This window comes from Gastrolobium bilobum, unplaced genomic scaffold (assembly GCF_033153095.1).
Source record: "Gastrolobium bilobum isolate Gb01-03AN ecotype WA unplaced genomic scaffold, APGP_CSIRO_Gbil_v1 utg512, whole genome shotgun sequence".
In the NCBI taxonomy this organism is placed as follows: domain Eukaryota; kingdom Viridiplantae; phylum Streptophyta; class Magnoliopsida; order Fabales; family Fabaceae; genus Gastrolobium; species Gastrolobium bilobum.
In genome coordinates this window covers 43,056-64,887 of record NW_026896079.1, presented here as the reverse complement: position 1 = coordinate 64,887, position 21,832 = coordinate 43,056, and the positions used below count along the sequence as shown (strand labels likewise).

Sequence of the window (21,832 nt, the reverse complement as noted above, 5' to 3'; positions counted from 1 at the left end):
TGTCACAATTAAACTTTTTTCTTGTAGTGCCACCTCTTCAAGAGCCATCTCTGTGACCTTGTCACGCACTTCAGATCTATTGGTACATCAACTCCTCGTTACCTTTATAGAATTTGCCCATAACACTACTAGTTTTGATCTAAACAAAAACAAAAAAAATTCTCAATACAATAAAGGGAAATTTTTGAATCTAAATAACAAAAAAATAATCGAAAAAATAATTATTTATAATAGGTTGGGCCAAGACTCACATAAAAGTACCCAAAATTGAAAAGAAGTGAAAATATTAAGGTTACTCACAAAATGGCATAAATGCGTTATAGAAAATAGTGCATTAAAAGATACACTTGGTGTTAAAGTTTAAAAAATTTGAATAATTTTTTTTTTTTTTGGTGAATTTTTTTTTGAATATTTTAATGTTCACCGAACAAACACTTTAGCCGGATAATTCAAAAATGAAAACGTGATGCACTTTTTGATGGAAACGTTTGAATTTTTCTTCTGACTTGTTGAAATAATTTTTTTTTAGAAATCAATAAAATATTATCCTTAAAAAGAAAGAAAGAAAAAGACCTAATGCAAATTAGGGGAAAACTTAAATGGAAATGACAAAAGAAGAATAATTTGAAAAGGAAATATTTTGTAATGAATTGGGCCAAGGCTCATATAAAAAGATTTAAAATTATAAAAAGGTGGAGATATTAAGAAAACTCATAAAGACACAAAGAGAGCTTTAAATGCCATATTTGCTAGTGTTCATTGAACCGAAATTTGATAGAGATCAAATATTCGAATATTCCTTAGAGAAAAGAATGTCACTATATAATCCCTAAGTACTCGATTTTGGCTTGTCACATGAAACTCTAAACCCTAAGCATTGTCAGGAGTTGATCTTTAAATATCGTCCAAGACTGGTATCCATTTCATCATAGCTGTCTCGGATCTATTCAATAATTGTTAATTAGCCACACTACAAGAAAAATTCTTATTAGTGTTGCAAATTTCGTCACTACATATGAAATTTCGTCATAAATTCCTGAGTTGCAAATTTATTTGTGACGAAATTTGATCATTTGTGTCAAAAATTGTCATTTGTGACGAAATGTTTTGTCACAAGTAAACTTTTTTCTTGTAGTGCCACCTCTTCAAGAGCACTTCTCTGTGACCTTGTCACGCACTTCAGATCTATTGGTACATCAACTCCTCGTTACCTTTATAGAATTTGCCCATAACACTACTAGTTTTGATCTAAACAAAAACAAAAAAAATTCTCAATACAATAAAGGGAAATTTTTGAATCTAAATAACAAAAAAATAATCGAAAAAATAATTATTTATAATAGGTTGGGCCAAGACTCACATAAAAGTACCCAAAATTGAAAAGAAGTGAAAATATTAAGGTTACTCACAAAATGGCATAAATGCGTTATAGAAAATAGTGCATTAAAAGATACACTTGGTGTTAAAGTTTAAAAAATTTGAATAATTTTTTTTTTTGGTGAATTTTTTTTTGAATATTTTAATGTTCACCGAACAAACACTTTAGCCGGATAATTCAAAAATGAAAACGTGATGCACTTTTTGATGGAAACGTTTGAATTTTTCTTCTGACTTGTTGAAATAATTTTTTTTTAGAAATCAATAAAATATTATCCTTAAAAAGAAAGAAAGAAAAAGACCTAATGCAAATTAGGGGAAAACTTAAATGGAAATGACAAAAGAAGAATAATTTGAAAAGGAAATATTTTGTAATGAATTGGGCCAAGGCTCATATAAAAAGATTTAAAATTATAAAAAGGTGGAGATATTAAGAAAACTCATAAAGACACAAAGAGAGCTTTAAATGCCATATTTGCTAGTGTTCATTGAACCGAAATTTGATAGAGATCAAATATTCGAATATTCCTTAGAGAAAAGAATGTCACTATATAATCCCTAAGTACTCGATTTTGGCTTGTCACATGAAACTCTAAACCCTAAGCATTGTCAGGAGTTGATCTTTAAATATCGTCCAAGACTGGTATCCATTTCATCATAGCTGTCTCGGATCTATTCAATAATTGTTAATTAGCCACACTACAAGAAAAATTCTTATTAGTGTTGCAAATTTCGTCACTACATATGAAATTTCGTCATAAATTCCTGAGTTGCAAATTTATTTGTGACGAAATTTGATCATTTGTGTCAAAAATTGTCATTTGTGACGAAATTTTTTGTCACAAGTAAACTTTTTTCTTGTAGTGCCACCTCTTCAAGAGCACTTCTCTGTGACCTTGTCACGCACTTCAGATCTATTGGTACATCAACTCCTCGTTACCTTTATAGAATTTGCCCATAACACTACTAGTTTTGATCTAAACAAAAACAAAAAAAATTCTCAATACAATAAAGGGAAATTTTTGAATCTAAATAACAAAAAAATAATCGAAAAAATAATTATTTATAATAGGTTGGGCCAAGACTCACATAAAAGTACCCAAAATTGAAAAGAAGTGAAAATATTAAGGTTACTCACAAAATGGCATAAATGCGTTATAGAAAATAGTGCATTAAAAGATACACTTGGTGTTAAAGTTTAAAAAATTTGAATAATTTTTTTTTTTGGTGAATTTTTTTTTGAATATTTTAATGTTCACCGAACAAACACTTTAGCCGGATAATTCAAAAATGAAAACGTGATGCACTTTTTGATGGAAACGTTTGAATTTTTCTTCTGACTTGTTGAAATAATTTTTTTTTAGAAATCAATAAAATATTATCCTTAAAAAGAAAGAAAGAAAAAGACCTAATGCAAATTAGGGGAAAACTTAAATGGAAATGACAAAAGAAGAATAATTTGAAAAGGAAATATTTTGTAATGAATTGGGCCAAGGCTCATATAAAAAGATTTAAAATTATAAAAACTCATAAAGACACAAAGAGAGCTTTAAATGCCATATTTGCTAGTGTTCATTGAACCGAAATTTGATAGAGATCAAATATTCGAATATTCCTTAGAGAAAAGAATGTCACTATATAATCCCTAAGTACTCGATTTTGGCTTGTCACATGAAACTCTAAACCCTAAGCATTGTCAGGAGTTGATCTTTAAATATCGTCCAAGACTGGTATCCATTTCATCATAGCTGTCTCGGATCTATTCAATAATTGTTAATTAGCCACACTACAAGAAAAATTCTTATTAGTGTTGCAAATTTCGTCACTACATATGAAATTTCGTCATAAATTCCTGAGTTGCAAATTTATTTGTGACGAAATTTGATCATTTGTGTCAAAAATTGTCATTTGTGACGAAATTTTTTGTCACAAGTAAACTTTTTTCTTGTAGTGCCACCTCTTCAAGAGCATCTCTGTGACCTTGTCACGCACTTCAGATCTATTGGTACATCAACTCCTCGTTACCTTTATAGAATTTGCCCATAACACTACTAGTTTTGATCTAAACAAAAACAAAAAAAATTCTCAATACAATAAAGGGAAATTTTTGAATCTAAATAACAAAAAAATAATCGAAAAAATAATTATTTATAATAGGTTGGGCCAAGACTCACATAAAAGTACCCAAAATTGAAAAGAAGTGAAAATATTAAGGTTACTCACAAAACGGCATAAATGCGTTATAGAAAATAGTGCATTAAAAGATACACTTGGTGTTAAAGTTTAAAAAATTTGAATAATTTTTTTTTTTCGTGAATTTTTTTTTGAATAGTTTAATGTTCACCGAACAAACACTTTAGCCGGATAATTCAAAAATGAAAACGTGATGCACTTTTTGATGGAAACGTTTGAATTTTTCTTCTGACTTGTTGAAATAATTTTTTTTTAGAAATCAATAAAATATTATCCTTAAAAAGAAAGAAAGAAAAAGACCTAATGCAAATTAGGGGAAAACTTAAATGGAAATGACAAAAGAAGAATAATTTGAAAAGGAAATATTTTGTAATGAATTGGGCCAAGGCTCATATAAAAAGATTTAAAATTATAAAAAGGTGGAGATATTAAGAAAACTCATAAAGACACAAAGAGAGCTTTAAATGCCATATTTGCTAGTGTTCATTGAACCGAAATTTGATAGAGATCAAATATTCGAATATTCCTTAGAGAAAAGAATGTCACTATATAATCCCTAAGTACTCGATTTTGGCTTGTCACATGAAACTCTAAACCCTAAGCATTGTTAGGAGTTGATCTTTAAATATCGTCCAAGACTGGTATCCATTTCATCATAGTTGTCTCGGATCTATTCAATAATTGTTAATTAGCCACACTACAAGAAAAATTCTTATTAGTGTTGCAAATTTCGTCACTACATATGAAATTTCGTCATAAATTCCTGAGTTGCAAATTTATTTGTGACGAAATTTGATCATTTGTGTCAAAAATTGTCATTTGTGACGAATTTTTTGTCACAAGTAAACTTTTTTCTTGTAGTGCCACCTCTTCAAGAGCCATCTCTGTGACCTTGTCACGCACTTCAGATCTATTGGTACATCAACTCCTCGTTACCTTTATAGAATTTGCCCATAACACTACTAGTTTTGATCTAAACAAAAACAAAAAAAATTCTCAATACAATAAAGGGAAATTTTTGAATCTAAATAACAAAAAAATAATCGAAAAAATAATTATTTATAATAGGTTGGGCCAAGACTCACATAAAAGTACCCAAAATTGAAAAGAAGTGAAAATATTAAGGTTACTCTCAAAACGGCATAAATGCGTTATAGAAAATAGTGCATTAAAAGATACACTTGGTGTTAAAGTTTAAAAAATTTGAATAATTTTTTTTTTTCGTGAATTTTTTTTTGAATAGTTTAATGTTCACCGAACAAACACTTTAGCCGGATAATTCAAAAATGAAAACGTGATGCACTTTTTGATGGAAACGTTTGAATTTTTCTTCTGACTTGTTGAAATAATTTTTTTTTAGAAATCAATAAAATATTATCCTTAAAAAGAAAGAAAGAAAAAGACCTAATGCAAATTAGGGGAAAACTTAAATGGAAATGACAAAAGAAGAATAATTTGAAAAGGAAATATTTTGTAATGAATTGGGCCAAGGCTCATATAAAAAGATTTAAAATTATAAAAAGGTGGAGATATTAAGAAAACTCATAAAGACACAAAGAGAGCTTTAAATGCCATATTTGCTAGTGTTCATTGAACCGAAATTTGATAGAGATCAAATATTCGAATATTCCTTAGAGAAAAGAATGTCACTATATAATCCCTAAGTACTCGATTTTGGCTTGTCACATGAAACTCTAAACCCTAAGCATTGTCAGGAGTTGATCTTTAAATATCGTCCAAGACTGGTATCCATTTCATCATAGCTGTCTCGGATCTATTCAATAATTGTTAATTAGCCACACTACAAGAAAAATTCTTATTAGTGTTGCAAATTTCGTCACTACATATGAAATTTCGTCATAAATTCCTGAGTTGCAAATTTATTTGTGACGAAATTTGATCATTTGTGTCAAAAATTGTCATTTGTGACGAAATTTTTTGTCACAAGTAAACTTTTTTCTTGTAGTGCCACCTCTTCAAGAGCCATCTCTGTGACCTTGTCACGCACTTCAGATCTATTGGTACATCAACTCCTCGTTACCTTTATAGAATTTGCCCATAACACTACTAGTTTTGATCTAAACAAAAACAAAAAAAATTCTCAATACAATAAAGGGAAATTTTTGAATCTAAATAACAAAAAAATAATCGAAAAAATAATTATTTATAATAGGTTGGGCCAAGACTCACATAAAAGTACCCAAAATTGAAAAGAAGTGAAAATATTAAGGTTACTCACAAAATGGCATAAATGCGTTATAGAAAATAGTGCATTAAAAGATACACTTGGTGTTAAAGTTTAAAAAATTTGAATAATTTAATGTTCACCAAACAAACACTTTAGCCGGATAATTCAAAAATGAAAACGTGATGCACTTTTTGATGGAAACGTTTGAATTTTTCTTCTAACTTGTTGAAATAATTTTTTTTTAGAAATCAATAAAATATTATCCTTAAAAAGAAAGAAAGAAAAAGACCTAATGCAAATTAGGGGAAAACTTAAATGGAAATGACAAAAGAAGAATAATTTGAAAAGGAAATATTTTGTAATGAATTGGGCCAAGGCTCATATAAAAAGATATAAAATTATAAAAAGGTGGAGATATTAAGAAAACTCATAAAGACACAAAGACAGCTTTAAATACCATATTTGCTAGTGTTCATTGAACCGAAATTTGATAGAGATCAAATATTCGAATATTCCTTAGAGAAAAGAATGTCACTATATAATCCCTAAGTACTTGATTTTGGCTTGTCATATGGAACTCTAAACCCTAAGCATTGCCAATAGTTGATCTCTGAATATCGTCCAAGACTGGTATCCATTTCATCATAGCTATCTCAGATCTACTCAATAATTGTTAATTAGCCACCTCTTCAAAAGCAATCTCTGGTGACCTTGTCACGCACCTCTGATCTATTGGTACATCAACTCCTCGTTACCTTTGTAGCATTTGCTCATAACAATACCGGTTTTGATCTACTTGTTGGTGCCCCGTTGTCTCTTCTTGGTGGTTAGAGGCCCAAATCCGATCTATCTAGTTTGTGGATTGTTGGAATTCCGTGTGTTTGAGGTTGGTTCACTCATAAGCCTCAAGTCATTTGAAGTGACGATTCATCTTTTTCCCCTGCTAATCTTTCGTGCCACTCTTACAATCATCTATGGAAAATTCAATGGTAAAAACTATCTATTAAATAATAAAATTTATCGGTTAGTTAGCCTTTATTAAAACCTGTTGTGAAATGATCCCATCCCCTTTAATGTATTTTTAGTTTAGTCCTTAATTTCAGTTATCAAAATATTTAGTATGGTAAACTTAGTCATTTTTCGTTTGATAAGTGATTAAACCAAGTCATGTTACACATAAGTTAACAACTAAATGAAGAGCATATGGGTGAACCTATTGCAATAGTTGTAATAGTTTAGTAACTAAAAGATTTTATAGTTTACAATCTTCAAAAAAAAAATAAAAAAAATTATAGTTTACGATTGCTGTTGTAAATGGACAAAAGCTTAGGATTCTGAAGGGACATAGACTAAGAATTATGCATCATCAGTCCTTTTATTTAGTGATAGAAAGATGGGAGTATTATTTCTCTGTGGCAGAAATAATATTTCCTACCACAAACACAATAAAAAATGAGGAGAATACTTTGGTAGAATATGAGAGAGAATATTTTGATGAAAGAGAATTTTTTGTGTTTGTGACAAGAAGTATTATTTTTGCGGCAGCTGCAGAAATAATACTCCCTAGAAATATATATTGAAATATAATTGTTGTAGTTTGGTGATTATTCTTAAAGTATTTTATAATTTAAGGTATTTTTATAGACTTGCCCGAGTGATATATATACTTCCCAAATGCCAAAGTTGTAAAATCAATTTTTTTATGTTTTATTTTTTTTTTGGGTTCCCATGAACCCTACCCAAATTGATAGATTTTGGTCTATGTTAATTATTAAATACGAGACAAATTAAGATGATTAATTTTAAACTACAGCGAAATACTGTTTTTTTTTTCCCCTTACTACAAATGAGAGAAAAAATAAGTTAATCTAATTTTACCCATCAGCATATCAATGGCATATTTAAGATTTTTAGGAAATCTACTTTTTTTTTTTTTGGGATAGAGGAAATCTACTTATCTAACCTAAGAAGCAAAAGATCTCCATTAAAGCACATGATCACCAAGTAGAATTACTAATTAAATGAGGATCCAAACCATGACATATAATATATATAAAGTCTTGTCCTGATCTCTTCAACTATTTATGACAATTCCCACCGTCACCCATTATTATTTATTTTATGAACTTTGTTCATTTCTAATTTCGTGGATCACTTATACTAAATTTTTATGCTTCCTTTATCATTCTCAGACTATGGAATCGTCTCCACAAAACTTGAATCCTACTCCATCAGAGTCAAGTTCCACAAACACAAAGGGTAATGGGTTCTACATTGAACGACCAAGTGACCTTGCCGTTGTGGTTTCACTATTATTCGAGCCAACTAGATTGAAAATATGCGAACTTGCATATTCAGCTATGGATGAGTTATTGAAAATAGCTGTTACTGGTAAACCTTTATGGCAACAAAGAAAAGGCCAGAAGTTCGATACCATGGATAAAATAGAATATCTGATAAAATATGGCGAGATTAAAGAAACAATGTATGAAATAACTAAGCTGGCTAAAGTTGGAGAGCCTCAAGTTTTGCCAAGCTACAACTCATTACATGTTGGATATGCTCCAACACCAAATACAACTCTAAGAGAGCCTTTAAAAATTGAAGGTTCAAGAGATATACGATATGTTAAAACGAATGCACTCAACATTGTCCAAATGTTTATGAATGTGGTAGGTTATTTCATAACTCTCAGACTCTCAGTTACTCATAGATGACTATAATAGTGATTTGAACTAACCATGATATCGATTATCTCTCTCCCCCCCCCCCCCCCCCCCCCCCCCCCCCCTTTTTCTTTGATTCTCTCTTCTTCTTTTTGGTAAATAATTAGGATCAATGGTCGACAACATTTTATAATATCGTTTCAAGAGCAGCATTCCTTGGAGTCATTGTAAATGGAGTCGAAGGAAGCTGTGATGGGAGATTGCAAGTGGTAAGTTAGCCATTATCTCTTATTATAAGTAATGCTTTAAATGCTTTCATGGACACACAATATATCATTTATGAGAAAAAAACAAATGCTGCTAAAAGCTCGAGAACTTATAGGCTCGAGCTTTTCAACCTTCGTGTTATTAGAAATTTTTGAGATATGTTTAAGTCAATGCATAAAAAAAGAAAACAATATAGGATTGAGATGAGCATGTATGCACTCAATTTTTCATTAGAAATATCCGTTAATATCACGAAAGTTTTTAATTGTCGTGCTTCATAATTAATTCATAATTAACAGTCTATGATATAACTTGAAATTCACTTTTCTGTATCCATTTGACTTGGCTAATTACATGATGATTGAAAAATACCATGAACCCAATTAGTCCCTGTAGATAAAACCCGTCTATGAGAAGGTCATGTGTTCACTATAATGTGTTAATTACATTGTAAACGTTAGCAATGTTGAAAATATAATTGTACACTTTCTATCAAATTTTTTTTTTTTTTTTAAATCTAGGTACTTAAATTTCAAGTCAATGTACATAAATTTTTATCTTTTAGGTGTATGCTTAGATGGGATAGAGAAGGTAGAAAATGGAAGATTTTAAGTAAACCTTCCCCTTGTTATAAGGGTATGTTAAAACGAAGGAAGGAATATTAGGGATTTTCTTGTAAGCCTATATTTTCTTCCCCTTCCAACTTCCAAGCATAGCCTTAAAGTTCTTGTAAGTGAAAATATTTTTATTACCAAAGCAATGAAGAGAAACTTAGAGGCTGTTTGATTTCTGTTTCCAAAATCAGTTTTTTTATCTTAAAAAAAAAAAAAACCTATTTGATAAGACTTGTTTTGTAAAAATAATTTTAAAAATTATAACTCAGATTCAGATAACATATCTGAGTTGTTTTTATTTTGTTTTAAATTTTAACATTCAAAATACAAAAGACACCTATTTTATTAATTATTCTACAAAATAGTTTAAAAAAAAAAAACAGAACACAAAGCAGATATTTTTATCTATTATAACTACGTTATCTTCCCTATTATTTTCTTTTGATTCCTTTCTCTCTTTTGTCATTCTGATCAACTCCCAAACATACTTTTGGTTCAATGTGAGAAAAGGAAATGAAAAGCAGGATGATGTGTGACATAGTTTGCATTTTATATATATTTTGCCCGGCCTACACAACCTAGTGAATTGGGCCAATCATCTCAAGGCCGAATTATTTGCCGGCACCGCATAGGTGAATATGTGGGCCTCACTACAGGGGATCCCTTTTTATCTTTGCACAACTTTTATCATACACTCATGATGGTGAGGCGATGCCTCAATGCAATACTAAGTGCATTGCCTAACGGTTTTTGACTCTTCTTTTTTCTCTTTTATTATTAGGGAATATTCTCTCTCTTATGTAAATCCCTCTTCTCCAACAAAGGAGACACTCGATACCTAATATTCTTATAAGTTGTTACTTTGTTGGATTTTAGAGCTATCGTAGTCTACACTCATCCCCTTCTTCACCGTCATACCTGTGATAGCACTTCCAGTGAGTGTCATTGATCTTTTGTCAATACCACTACTTCTTTGAGCAACCGTAATGCACAACAGCTTAATATATAAACTTAACACGGGGGAAATTTTTGTGTTTAGATCCGCTCCAATGGCAGAAGGAAAGGTTTTTTTTTAATTAATGACTATAATTATCCCAATTTGAAAGATTTTAAGTTAACATCCACTTAAGGAAAAGAATCTTATTACTCAATCTCTCATTCTCTAAATCTTTTGCTTTCCATTCAAATCATTTTTCTCCTCACCATTTCCTCCCAACTCCAAACCATACCATAAGAGAAAATAGATAATTAGTTAAGAAAAAGGAAAGAGCAATGTATATATGTCAAAGAAGCAACTATATTTTTTATGTTTTATTTCTAATGATTGATTTCTAGTATTCTAATTTTGAATGTTATTCTGGTTTGTATATATTTTCGCATGACATTAGTTATGCTTTATATGCATCCGAGATTACTGTTTCTAGGACTTTCAATTCTCAGGCAAACGTATGTGTTCTAATTTCAATGTATGTCCTCTTTATTTTTTAGATGACTGCAGAATTTCAATTGCCTACACCTTTAGTAGCGACCCAAGAGTGTTGTTTTGCAAGGTATTGTAAGAAGTTGTCTCATAATAAGTGGGTGGTGGTTGATATTTCGTTGGAGAAGGCTTTTTCTTGCCCAACAAATACATTTCGAAGAAGACCATCAGGCTGTTTGATTAAAGAAATGCCAAATGGATACTCTAAGGTTATTTCCTTATCCTAATGCTTCTTCTTTTTATAGGGTAAAAAAATCAATTAGTTCCCTTTATGTTAAATCAAATTTTCTATCTTCTCGCTCTGTTATCATCCTCTAATCGCAATAAACTATTATCAACTAAAAAAATCTCATATTTTCCTTCAATTTTGTTTCTTATCTCTTATTTGACATTATTTATTGGATAGACAAGAGTAGAGAAAAATTAGGTAGGACACAATATTTCTCTCTCTCGTAGATCCTTTGACATCAGTGTTAAATTTGAAATTTGACACCTCACATTAGCCATTAGATCAAAAAAGATCAATGATGTTACATACTTACAAATCAGAGTCGTTGATTTTTTTTATCTAATGGCTCTTAGATGAGGTGTCAAATTTCAAATTTGACACTGGTGTCAAAGGATCCTACCTCATATATATATAGGGCTTATCATTTCTCAAGATGCTTGAGATAATGTTATCTCCGGCTACTAAATCATAACCATACAAAGATGGATCAACGGTGATAAAGGAAGAGAGACAAAAAGGAAATCATAACCATTCAAAGGTAAATCAATTAATATACAGAAATAAATAAACAAAACGACATAGTTTTGAGGTGGCCGGAGATAATATTATCTCAAACAGCTTGAGAAATATATATATATATATATATATATATATATATATATATATATATATATATATATATATATATATATGTGAGACTAATAGATCATACTTCTCATTTCTTTCACATCTTTAGGTTATATGGGTGGAGCATGTGGTAACAGACTATAGGAATTTAAGCTCTCGGTTTCGGGACTTATTCTCCTCAGGTTTGGCCTTTGGGGCTACACGTTGGCTAAATGGTTTGGTTCGTTGCATTGAATGCTTCGAAACTCTAAAAGAAAAATCCACTCCAACACACTACGGCAGTAAGTCTATTTTACCTTTTTCTTAAATTTACGAAACAGACTGAATTTTTTTTTATTTAAGTAAAATTAGGACTTTTGAGTAGGGGCGTGCATGGAGCAGTTCGGTTCGGTTCGATTATTGTCAAAAATCAAATAAAACCAGTTTTAAACGGTTTGAATTTTAAATCGAACCACTTTTAAAAAAAAAAACCAATTTTTAATTTGTCCAAACCGGTTTGTGGTTTATAACTGGTTTTGAATTAAAACCGGTTGATTTTAATTCAAAACCGGTTTTAAATCAAAACCGGTTATCAAATTTAAAATCGATTTTTGATAGATTGTGCTATTTTTATAAGTAGTTGTTTGTTTCTCCCGGTTATAGGTAGTTGACCAATTATTTCTTTCAAGAATCTTCATTTTTTGGAACTCTCAGGATGAAATAATTTTTATAGAAATTGTTCACGTTATTTTTACAGAAAACATTTCCATCAAAATTTTCCGCAAAAATTTTTGACGAAAATATTTCTATCAAAATTTGTGATTAAAAACATATCTGTAAAAAAAATTGACGCAAATTTTTTTTGTCAAATTTTTTTACAGAATATAAATTTCGTCAAAAAATTTCCTTCAAAATATTTTACAAAAAAACATATTCATCGAAATTTTGGACGAATAAATATTTCTATCAAAAATTTTCATGAAACACATTTCCTTCGAAAACTTTTGACGGAAAAAAATTTCATCAAAATTCTTTATAGAATTCAAATTCCATCGAAAGTTCTCGACGGAAACATTTTCGTTAAACTTTTTGACAAAAAAATTTCCGTCGAAATTTTTAACGAAAAACATTTCCATCGAAAATTTTCGAGGAAAAATATTTCCGTCAAGTTTTTTGATAAAAAAACATTTCTATCAAAATTTTCAATGGAACACATTTCTATGAAAAAATTTCGTAAAATTTTTATGACAAACAATATTTCGATAAATTTTTTGACAAAAAAGTTTTTCGTCAAAATGTTTTATAAAAATATTTTTCGTCAAAGAATTCGAGGGAAATGATTGGAGGGAATTTAGATTCTGTAAAAAAATTTGACAAAAAAAATTTCCGTCGGGATTTTTTATAGAAATATTTTCCATAAAAAAAATTTCTGAAATATTTTTTGTCAAAATTTTTTACATAAATATTTTTGGTCAAAATTTTTTACGTATACATTTTTGGTCAAAATTTTCGCTGTAAATGTGTTTTGTTGGAAATATTTTTCGTAGAAAATTTGGACGGAAATATTTTTCGTAAAAAAATTTGACGAAATTATTTTCTGTCAAATTTTTTTATGAAAATGTGTTTCGTCAAAAATTTTTACTGAATTATTTTTCGTTGAAAAGTTTGACATAATTGTTTCTGTCAAAAGTTTCGACGAAATTTAGATTCTATCAAGAATTTTGACTGAAATATTTTGTCCCTAAAAAATTTATGTCAGTGATTATGACAAAATCTTGTTCCGTCTCTAGTTTCGACGAAATTTTTTTTCGTCTCTATTTTCTACGTAATATGATTTTTGTCAAAATTTTCGACGTAATATTTTTCTTCTATAAATTTTGTTAGTATTTGAGACTTTTCTAATAATGTCACATTTAAAAATGATTCATATTTATGTAATTTTCACATTTTGATGTCAAGTAGAAAAAATAATACTTATTTGTTCTTTAATTGTAAAATAATTTGGTTATGGATAACCATGGATAACCAATTATTTTTATGGTTTAGTAAATAACCAGTTTATAAAATAAAATGCAGTTTCATATGAAACCGATTTTTAAAAATAACCGATTTTTAAAATGTGGAGCAGTTTGGTTATGGATCGGTTTGGCTCTTTTGGACATTTTGAACATCCCTACTTTTGAGTTTGTATTGGTCTCATTTTTTTTATTTATCTCATAAAGAGGTGGGACCCACACCTTTATATTTTTTATCCACTCTCTCATCATTTATCTATCTTTTTCTCTCACTTAAAATGACACAACTTTACATTTTTTAAAATGATACACACTTTTTCCCTTTTTTTAATCTATAAAGCATATATAATTGAAGTGTTTCTCATGTTGCAAGAATTCCTGCAATAGTTTTTTAACTATGTACTCCCGGAAGTACATAATTAAAAGAAAACCAGCAACAATATTTTAACTATGTACTCTCCAGGGAGAGTACATAGTTAAAAATAATAATTTTAATATTATAATTATGTACTTCTAAAAATATATAGTTACAAAATTGTTGCAGGAATTCTTGTATCATAAAAAAAATAAACCAAGAACATTTAGCGTAGTCTGCCTATAACTTGTACCTAGAACCTTCTATAGGTAGGTTTGCTAAAGAAGATGGAAGAGAGGTGATCATTGATACGAGACTTGGCTTTCTTGAATTTTCTTGACCTTCTCGCGACTTATATTACAAATTAAAATACAAAACTACTTATAAGTCTACATGATACATGTTGACAACACTTACATTTAATTTAACCCTAAAATATTAAGTGCACCAATTAACTATGAATAATATGAATATGTCCACTATATAAACATCTTTAAGATTCTCACCATATGAGTTGATTTTATTCACAACTGCCAATACTCTTGTGGAATAATTAAGGAGAATATCTTATTATCTTTAGTACTCACCGCAATACTAAAAGACATAGTACATCGGTTATCTCATTAGTTGTGCTTCATCTTTTTATGGTCAATCCCACTTGCGTTTAGACTTTATTTGGAAATAATTGATTGTGTAGGAATATATTTTGATATGATTAAAATTTGAAGCTTTTGTTTGCATGAGCACCTCCAACTCATCGCTGAAACCTTCTAATTTTCTCTACTATTTGAACAGTGCATAACATGTTTAACTGCTTTAATTATAAGCGATCGAGCTGAATGATAGAACCCAAGAAAAATTCTATGTAGCTTAATTCTTCTTCTCTTTTACATAATTAAACAGTTTTGTTAGCTCAACCGGGACGGACAGGTCTCTTAAATTTGGCAGGAAGACTGATGAGAAACTTTTGTGCCCATATCAGTGCTTCCTCAACAAAACGATGGACGCAAGTTGCTTCACTTTCAGGTTCCTATGATTTGAGGATCATGGTTAAGGATATTATAAAGGATTCTGGTGGGAGACCTAAAGGTGCAATAATTATTTTCTCTACTTCTGTCTCGCTTCCAATTCCGCCACAACGGTTATTCAACTTCCTTCGTGACCCAAATTCTAGATCCAAGGTATATATGCAACATATTACTAATATTGGTATAGTTAATATAACGTTTTTTTTTTTTTTTTGGTAAGCTAATATAACGTTTTACATGCACTCCTTTTCGTTTGTTTCTTACAAATGGCGGGAGATTATATTTTTGTAAATTGGGGTTCAAATAATCCTCGAGGTGGGCAAAGTGAATACATAATAAATTAAAATCATTATAGATGTTGTAGGATTCTTCGTGCTTAAGGATGTTGTTATTCACATAAGAATTTTTTATATACAACTTTTAACTTTTCTTTTTAGATTTATTAGATTACAAGGGAAGGATCCGTTTACAAACTTTTTTTATAAATTTTTGCAAATTACACTATGTATTCCTGAGAGAACATAGTGTAATCTAGTGTTCTCTCCGGAGTACATAATGTAGTTTGTAAGAGTTTATAAACAAAAAATTTATAAATATAACCCTCACCAGATTACAATTACTTCTAATATTTTTAAGGGAAATATTACTCTCTTTTTACATAAGATAACTTCTTTCTACTCTTTCACTTCGATTTTCGCACCCCACCTTTTTCTTTTTTTCTTGTAATGGTGGGACCCACTCATTTTCTCTCTAGAACATAAGATAACTATCTTATGTAAAAGGAGAATAATAAAACCCTATTTTTAAACAACTTTTATTTTGCATAGTTTCATTAAAATAAACTTGATAGTTTCTTATACCATTTTTCTATGTTAAAACATGAAATAAAAATAAAAAAAACTGGATCAAAGTATATCAATAGAATAACAAAAAAATAAAATAATAATACTAATATTTTAGGAAATGACCGGAGAAAATCTTAACAACACATCCTTGTTTAAAAGTTTTAATTGCATCTGCTTACGTATTTCAATTCTTTGCTTCCTGTGGATTAATCATAGTGGTATATGCTTTTACGGGAATATTCTGGTCGAGAACTCGTTTATGTTATTCAAGGCAATGATCCAAGAAACCGTGTTTCCATCATTCAAATGAATGTAAGCATCTTCTTTTTCTTCCATTTCCTTTTCCAGAATTAAATTCAAACCTTAAACTCACCTAACATGTTCAATTTTGTAGACTGGTGACGACCAGTTAGGTAAGTTTTTTGTTCAAGAGAGCTATGAAGACTCAATAGGCTTCTCTTACATAGTTTATTCTATGGTTGAGAAGTTAGCTTTATCAAGTCTTTTAAATGGAGGGGATCCAAACAACGTGGTTATCACACCTTCAGGGTTTACTATCCTTCCTGGTGGGATGAGTGACGGTGGCACTGGAAGTATTCTAACTATTGCATTCAATATGTTTCAAAGTATAACTAGTGTGCCAGTCTTCTTACCCCCTGAATCAGTTGCTGAGTTCAACAAAATCATGGCTTACACTGAAACTGGAATAAAGAATGCGCTTCTTTGAAATAATCTTTGATAGATTATTTGGTATTGGAATTAAATTTCACAGATTCGAAATGACTTATTCAATGACATGATGAAACATAATGAAGACTTTATTCTACTTCGTTTTCTATGATATTTCCTTGTTGTGAGAACAATTTGAATATGAAATTCTTTGTGTACTTTCAAAATTTACTTCATGGTTTGTTGCTAGATTTTAAAGAATGTTCGCAGTTTCAGTATTTATATTTGTGAATGAATTACTATCTTATAAAAAATTATTGTGTCACAACATAATTTGAGTAGTTCATTCCTTCTATTTTAGAAAAGATGCATGTTGTTGAATGTTTATAGATAGTGGTTAGATGAGTGCTCCTTTTACATCGCAGCCACCATTAAATTAAGGGGATATCTTCATCTTATCAACTTCTTTGAAAAGATTTTTGAGAATCTCCCAAGCTTCTTTTGCCTTTGTTGCACAAGCTACCTTTTGATACATTGTATCATCCAAGGCCGCATGAATAATGCTACGAGCAAAATTTGGAGTTGCTTAAATATTTTTTTACCATTTTTTTTTCTTTAATTGGGCTTGACTGAAAGCTCCTCTATCCATTTCTAGAGTTGCAAGTATCGAGTCTCAACTATCTCCTTTAATGCTTCTTAGGAGCCAATAATTGCATTCATATGAATATACCATTAATTATCGTCATTGTCTTTTGTGAGTTCGGAACCGAAATAGTATATTAGACATTTTCTTAAGAAAAAATTATTAAGATCTGATACCGCTTTAGAGAAGATGTTAGAAAAGGAATCGTTCATATATTAATATAGACTCACTTGATTTGATATCTTGGCTTCCTCCTCACTTAAATGACATGCAAGACCATTTATAAATACACATATATAATACCTTTTCTCAACATGTACTTATTATGAACTTAACCCCTAAATATCAAATTAATGCTTCCATTGACTAATCATATGCATGAGTAAATACTTCTAACCTACTAATACACCTAATTATATACACCTCCAAAGTGTTGTTAAACCCGGACCGAGCATCAACCCGGTCGGAGCACTGGGTCACTGGTCGGACCGGTGGATCACTGGTCGGACCGGTTGACCTGGATATATATTTTATATATATAAATATATGTATATAAATATGAAGAATCAGCATTTGGGTGCAACTTGAGAAACTTTAATTTTTCGTGCTCACTGGATGCATATGTAAAGACTTCAGAAAAAATCCCAAATCTTGAAAAATGAACACAATAGCTCTTCTTCCTGGTCAGTGTATGCATATGTAAAGATTTTTTTGTTTGGATAGTGTAGCAACATATAACCCAAGCTAATACCATCAATATCATCAGAAAGTAGTTCAAGACAAATACCTGCATGTCAGGGGACCAATATAGTTTTATCATCGAAAGTTCCTATAAAACACAACAGAAAATTATCTGGACAACTAAAGAAACACGGGTGCTGTAATGTTGGGTAATAAAGTGCCAACAAGAGCAAAATAATAAGTCTACTGTAGATGAGATAAGAATGTTGAAGCTATAAGCGGATATGTTAAAAAATATTATATTACGAATAATTTGTCCGTTAGAAAGTTGGAGTAGCACCTATGAGGAGAGATGATGGAAACTTGTCTAAGGTGGTCTGGTCAAGTGAGATGCAGAACGATAAAGGTTCCAGTGAGAAAAAAATATAGATCAAATGGAAGATAGTCCAATAAGAAAGGGTAGGTGAACACGTAAAAAACATGAGGAGAAGCTATTGAAAAAGAAGATAGTCCAAACATTAGCGGCGAAGAAGACAACCTGGGTCCTGGAGCGACGCGGCGGTGACGAAGAAGACCACCTAGAGCAACGCGGCGGCGACGAAAAAGATTGGGAATTTCGCACGGTTTAGCCATTTAGGCTTTAGGGATTTTGTCAACTTTAGCGACTGATTTCGTAAACAATTTTATTTTTTTCACTTATTGTGTGATTTTTCATTTTTGTAATTTTTTTTTTTACTCCGACCCGGATCGGTTCACAAAACCCGGAGGGTCAACGGGACCCGCTAAAAACCCGACGGGTCGTGCGGGTCGATGGGGGTTGATTACTTATCCGATCCAAAAGATGACCCAAACCGATCACCCAACCGGATTAACGGAACCCGGGTCGACCCGGCCGGGTCGGGCCGGGTTTAACAACACTGCCTCCAACTCATCGCCAAAGCCGTCTAGTTATCTCTTTTATTTTAACTGTATATAGCATGTTTAACTGCTTCATTTTAAGCTAGCTGAACGGGGGAACCCAAGAATTCACTTGGAAATTATCTAGTGTCCTGGTTTTTGGTATAATGTCCAATAAAACGAAGAACATAGACAAAAATGCACATCCCTTCCATATTGTTGAAATACATAAGCAAAACAGAAAATGTCACATTAAAATTATCCTAAGTAAAAACTATAAGATTAACAAGTCGATACGATTAAATAAAATCCTTTTAATATTAAAAATTAATTAATTTTAAAATTTAATACAAAATAATAAATTAAAATAAGTTTGGAGCCCTATGCAAAAACTATGAAATTAATGATATAAAACACATACAACAATATAAAAGATTGCCAATCTATCAATATATAAAATAAAACAAATGAAGGAAGGAGAAAAAGCATAAATGCATGAAAGGAAATAATTATTAATTAAAAAGAGAAGGTAAGTAAAGTAAATGCATGAAAGGAAACAATTATTAATTAAAAAGAGAAGGTAAGTAAAGTTACGTGAGAGGAGACAATATTTGGTGTGTGAAGTCAAATTGTGGATAATCACCCCAATTCTTCTAAAAGAATTATTATGACACAAGTTTAGTTAAGTTCAAGTGCCTTTTCAACTCTTTTGGAGAGTTTTGGGTACAAAACACATAAGGAGGGGTTCCTTATATAGAGGGGAAGGAAGGAGGAGGAGGAGACAAGACTACTCCAATGTAGGACATAAAAAATAAGGGTATATCTTCTATCCATGTGGGACTTGAATCTTTTCTTAATCCAATTCTTTTCTTTGATGATTTTTTTTTTCTATCAACTAAAAACAAGGACAAAATTAGATATTCACAAAACTACCAATAATGAATTAAAAAAAATTATGACGCGATCACAGAGAATAAATTCTTTATATTTATTTTTATATAAATTATATTATAATTTAATGAACAAGCATATTGTAATGTATAAAAAAATTAATTGTACTTTTCAAAAATTATACTGAAGTAATCATTTTTAAAAAAATAAAAAAATAATTTATCGTATTGAATGAAATTATTTATTAGAATATGAAGGTTACCAATTATTATTATTCTTAATAAAACATAATTTAGGGTGGTTATACATACTAACCGTTTAAAATTAAATTTTATTATATGGGTAATGCTTTTCTTATGCTACTCGAGAAAGATTATCTCATGACATAGACTAATATTATTAAAATCGGCCCGGTCAATGTATCGGGTCACTGGTTGAATTGTATGACCCGATGATTATATATAAATCTATAATTTATATTAAAAAAATTATACATATATTCAAATAGCTGAAAAAAAATAATATAAATTCTAAATATTTTAATATAAAAAATAATAAATTATACATTATTGTCCAATAAAGGATCAAACAAATACATAATGCTTGTTATATTGGTGTTTCAGGATCGGTAAACGACATCTCTAACTATCAAATCAAAATTTCCTGCATAGTACATAACTGGGATAATATTAGTATTGTAGGCACATAACTTATGTAAGTCAATAAGTAACAAATCACTCAAATATGTTAATTATGATTTTTTTTTTGGAAAACTTTTTTTTTTTGAAAATATTTATTTTGAAAAACCGGGGCCGGGTCACCGATTTTTCACCAAAACTAGCCAGGTCCACCAGGTCGTACCGAGTCTGATACTTGACCAATCCAATATGATAAACGGACCAGTCAGATGACCGATTCACCGGGTTCCGGGTCGACCTGACCAGTCCGATCCATTTTCACAACATTGCATAGACCCTTTGAAATTTGTGCCATCAATTTCTTTTTTTTATAGTGCGGGATCCACTTGAAAATATCTCTGTAATATAAGAAACAATAACCCCTTATTATATTAATAGGAAAAAAAAACACGGCCTGTAATCACTTTTGTTTAACCATACGTATTAGAATGATAGTGAAAATACAATAATATAATACCACAATTTACTAAATATTTTAAAAACGTAGCAAAATTACTTTAGAATTATTTTGTTTTTGTTTAATCTCGATAAATAAATAAATAATAATTAATGTTTTCCTCATTTATTCACTCATCTATTCGTTCATACAGAAAAACCCCAAACGTTATCTTTGTCCTTTGCAAGCTTAACCCCAAATGAAATGCAGTTCCTTCTTCAACACTTAGCTTCAGACCATTGAGTTCTCATTCGCCATTATTATTACCTTTTTCAAACAATTTCTCTTTACATCATCAGCTCTCATCTAGATTTTGACAAATGCAATTTTCCGAAGGGAAGCTAGAGTTATTTAAACATGTGAAATTTCCATGGATGAGGATGGAACCATAACCTCCACCTTTGGTGTGATGGTTATTACTATCAGACCAAACACACAATCCATTCATATCCAAGTCAAAATATTCATTGTTGTGAAGATGGTATAGAATACTAGAATCAATTTTATATTAGTCTTCCAATTGCCTGGATTTCATATTATTAAAGCATTTGTTGCTTCCACTTTGAATTGAATGAGTTGATTTTGATGCGGCCTCTGCTAAGTCTGTTTTTCATGTTTTAAAAGTGATATGTTTCAAATGCAGTCCTCCAATTTTTATTTTTATTTTAATTTTTTACAATGGTCTCTTAGCGAGATATTAAAGCCGGTTTGAATTTGTCAGAAAATGTTGAAAGTAAAGTGTATCTTTTTTTTTTTTTTGGGATACAGTAAAGTGTACCTCTTATTAGTAATGGATCTTCATTTTCTACTTTATATCAAAATAGACACGTTAAACCCTAAACTCCAGGTTTCTAGTCAGCAAGCTGGTACATCATTGGCTAACTATGGACTCAAACCCACCACGACACATGATGGAGATTGTTGAACTAAGGAAATTATATTTTTTTATCTCTTCATAAATATTAAATTGAACCTGTCAAAATTTGTGAATGTAATAAAGAAATATATAGGCAAAATTTTCAAACAATAGGTTACGTAAGACCCTGTTTAATTT

At 30.3% G+C, this 21,832-nt stretch overlaps 1 protein-coding gene across 1 annotated transcript; it reads left to right on the top strand.

Moving 5' to 3' along the window:
* The first annotated feature begins 7,953 nt into the window (after positions 1-7,953).
* On the top strand, positions 7,954-16,590 carry LOC133297676 (homeobox-leucine zipper protein PROTODERMAL FACTOR 2-like). The gene is made up of 6 exons (XM_061496844.1): positions 7,954-8,430; positions 8,592-8,693; positions 10,794-10,994; positions 11,751-11,861; positions 16,080-16,175; positions 16,258-16,590. Exons 1-6 carry the CDS (start codon positions 7,954-7,956, stop codon positions 16,588-16,590), a joined length of 1,320 nt encoding a protein of 439 aa, XP_061352828.1.
* The last annotated feature ends 5,242 nt before the right edge of the window (positions 16,591-21,832 follow it).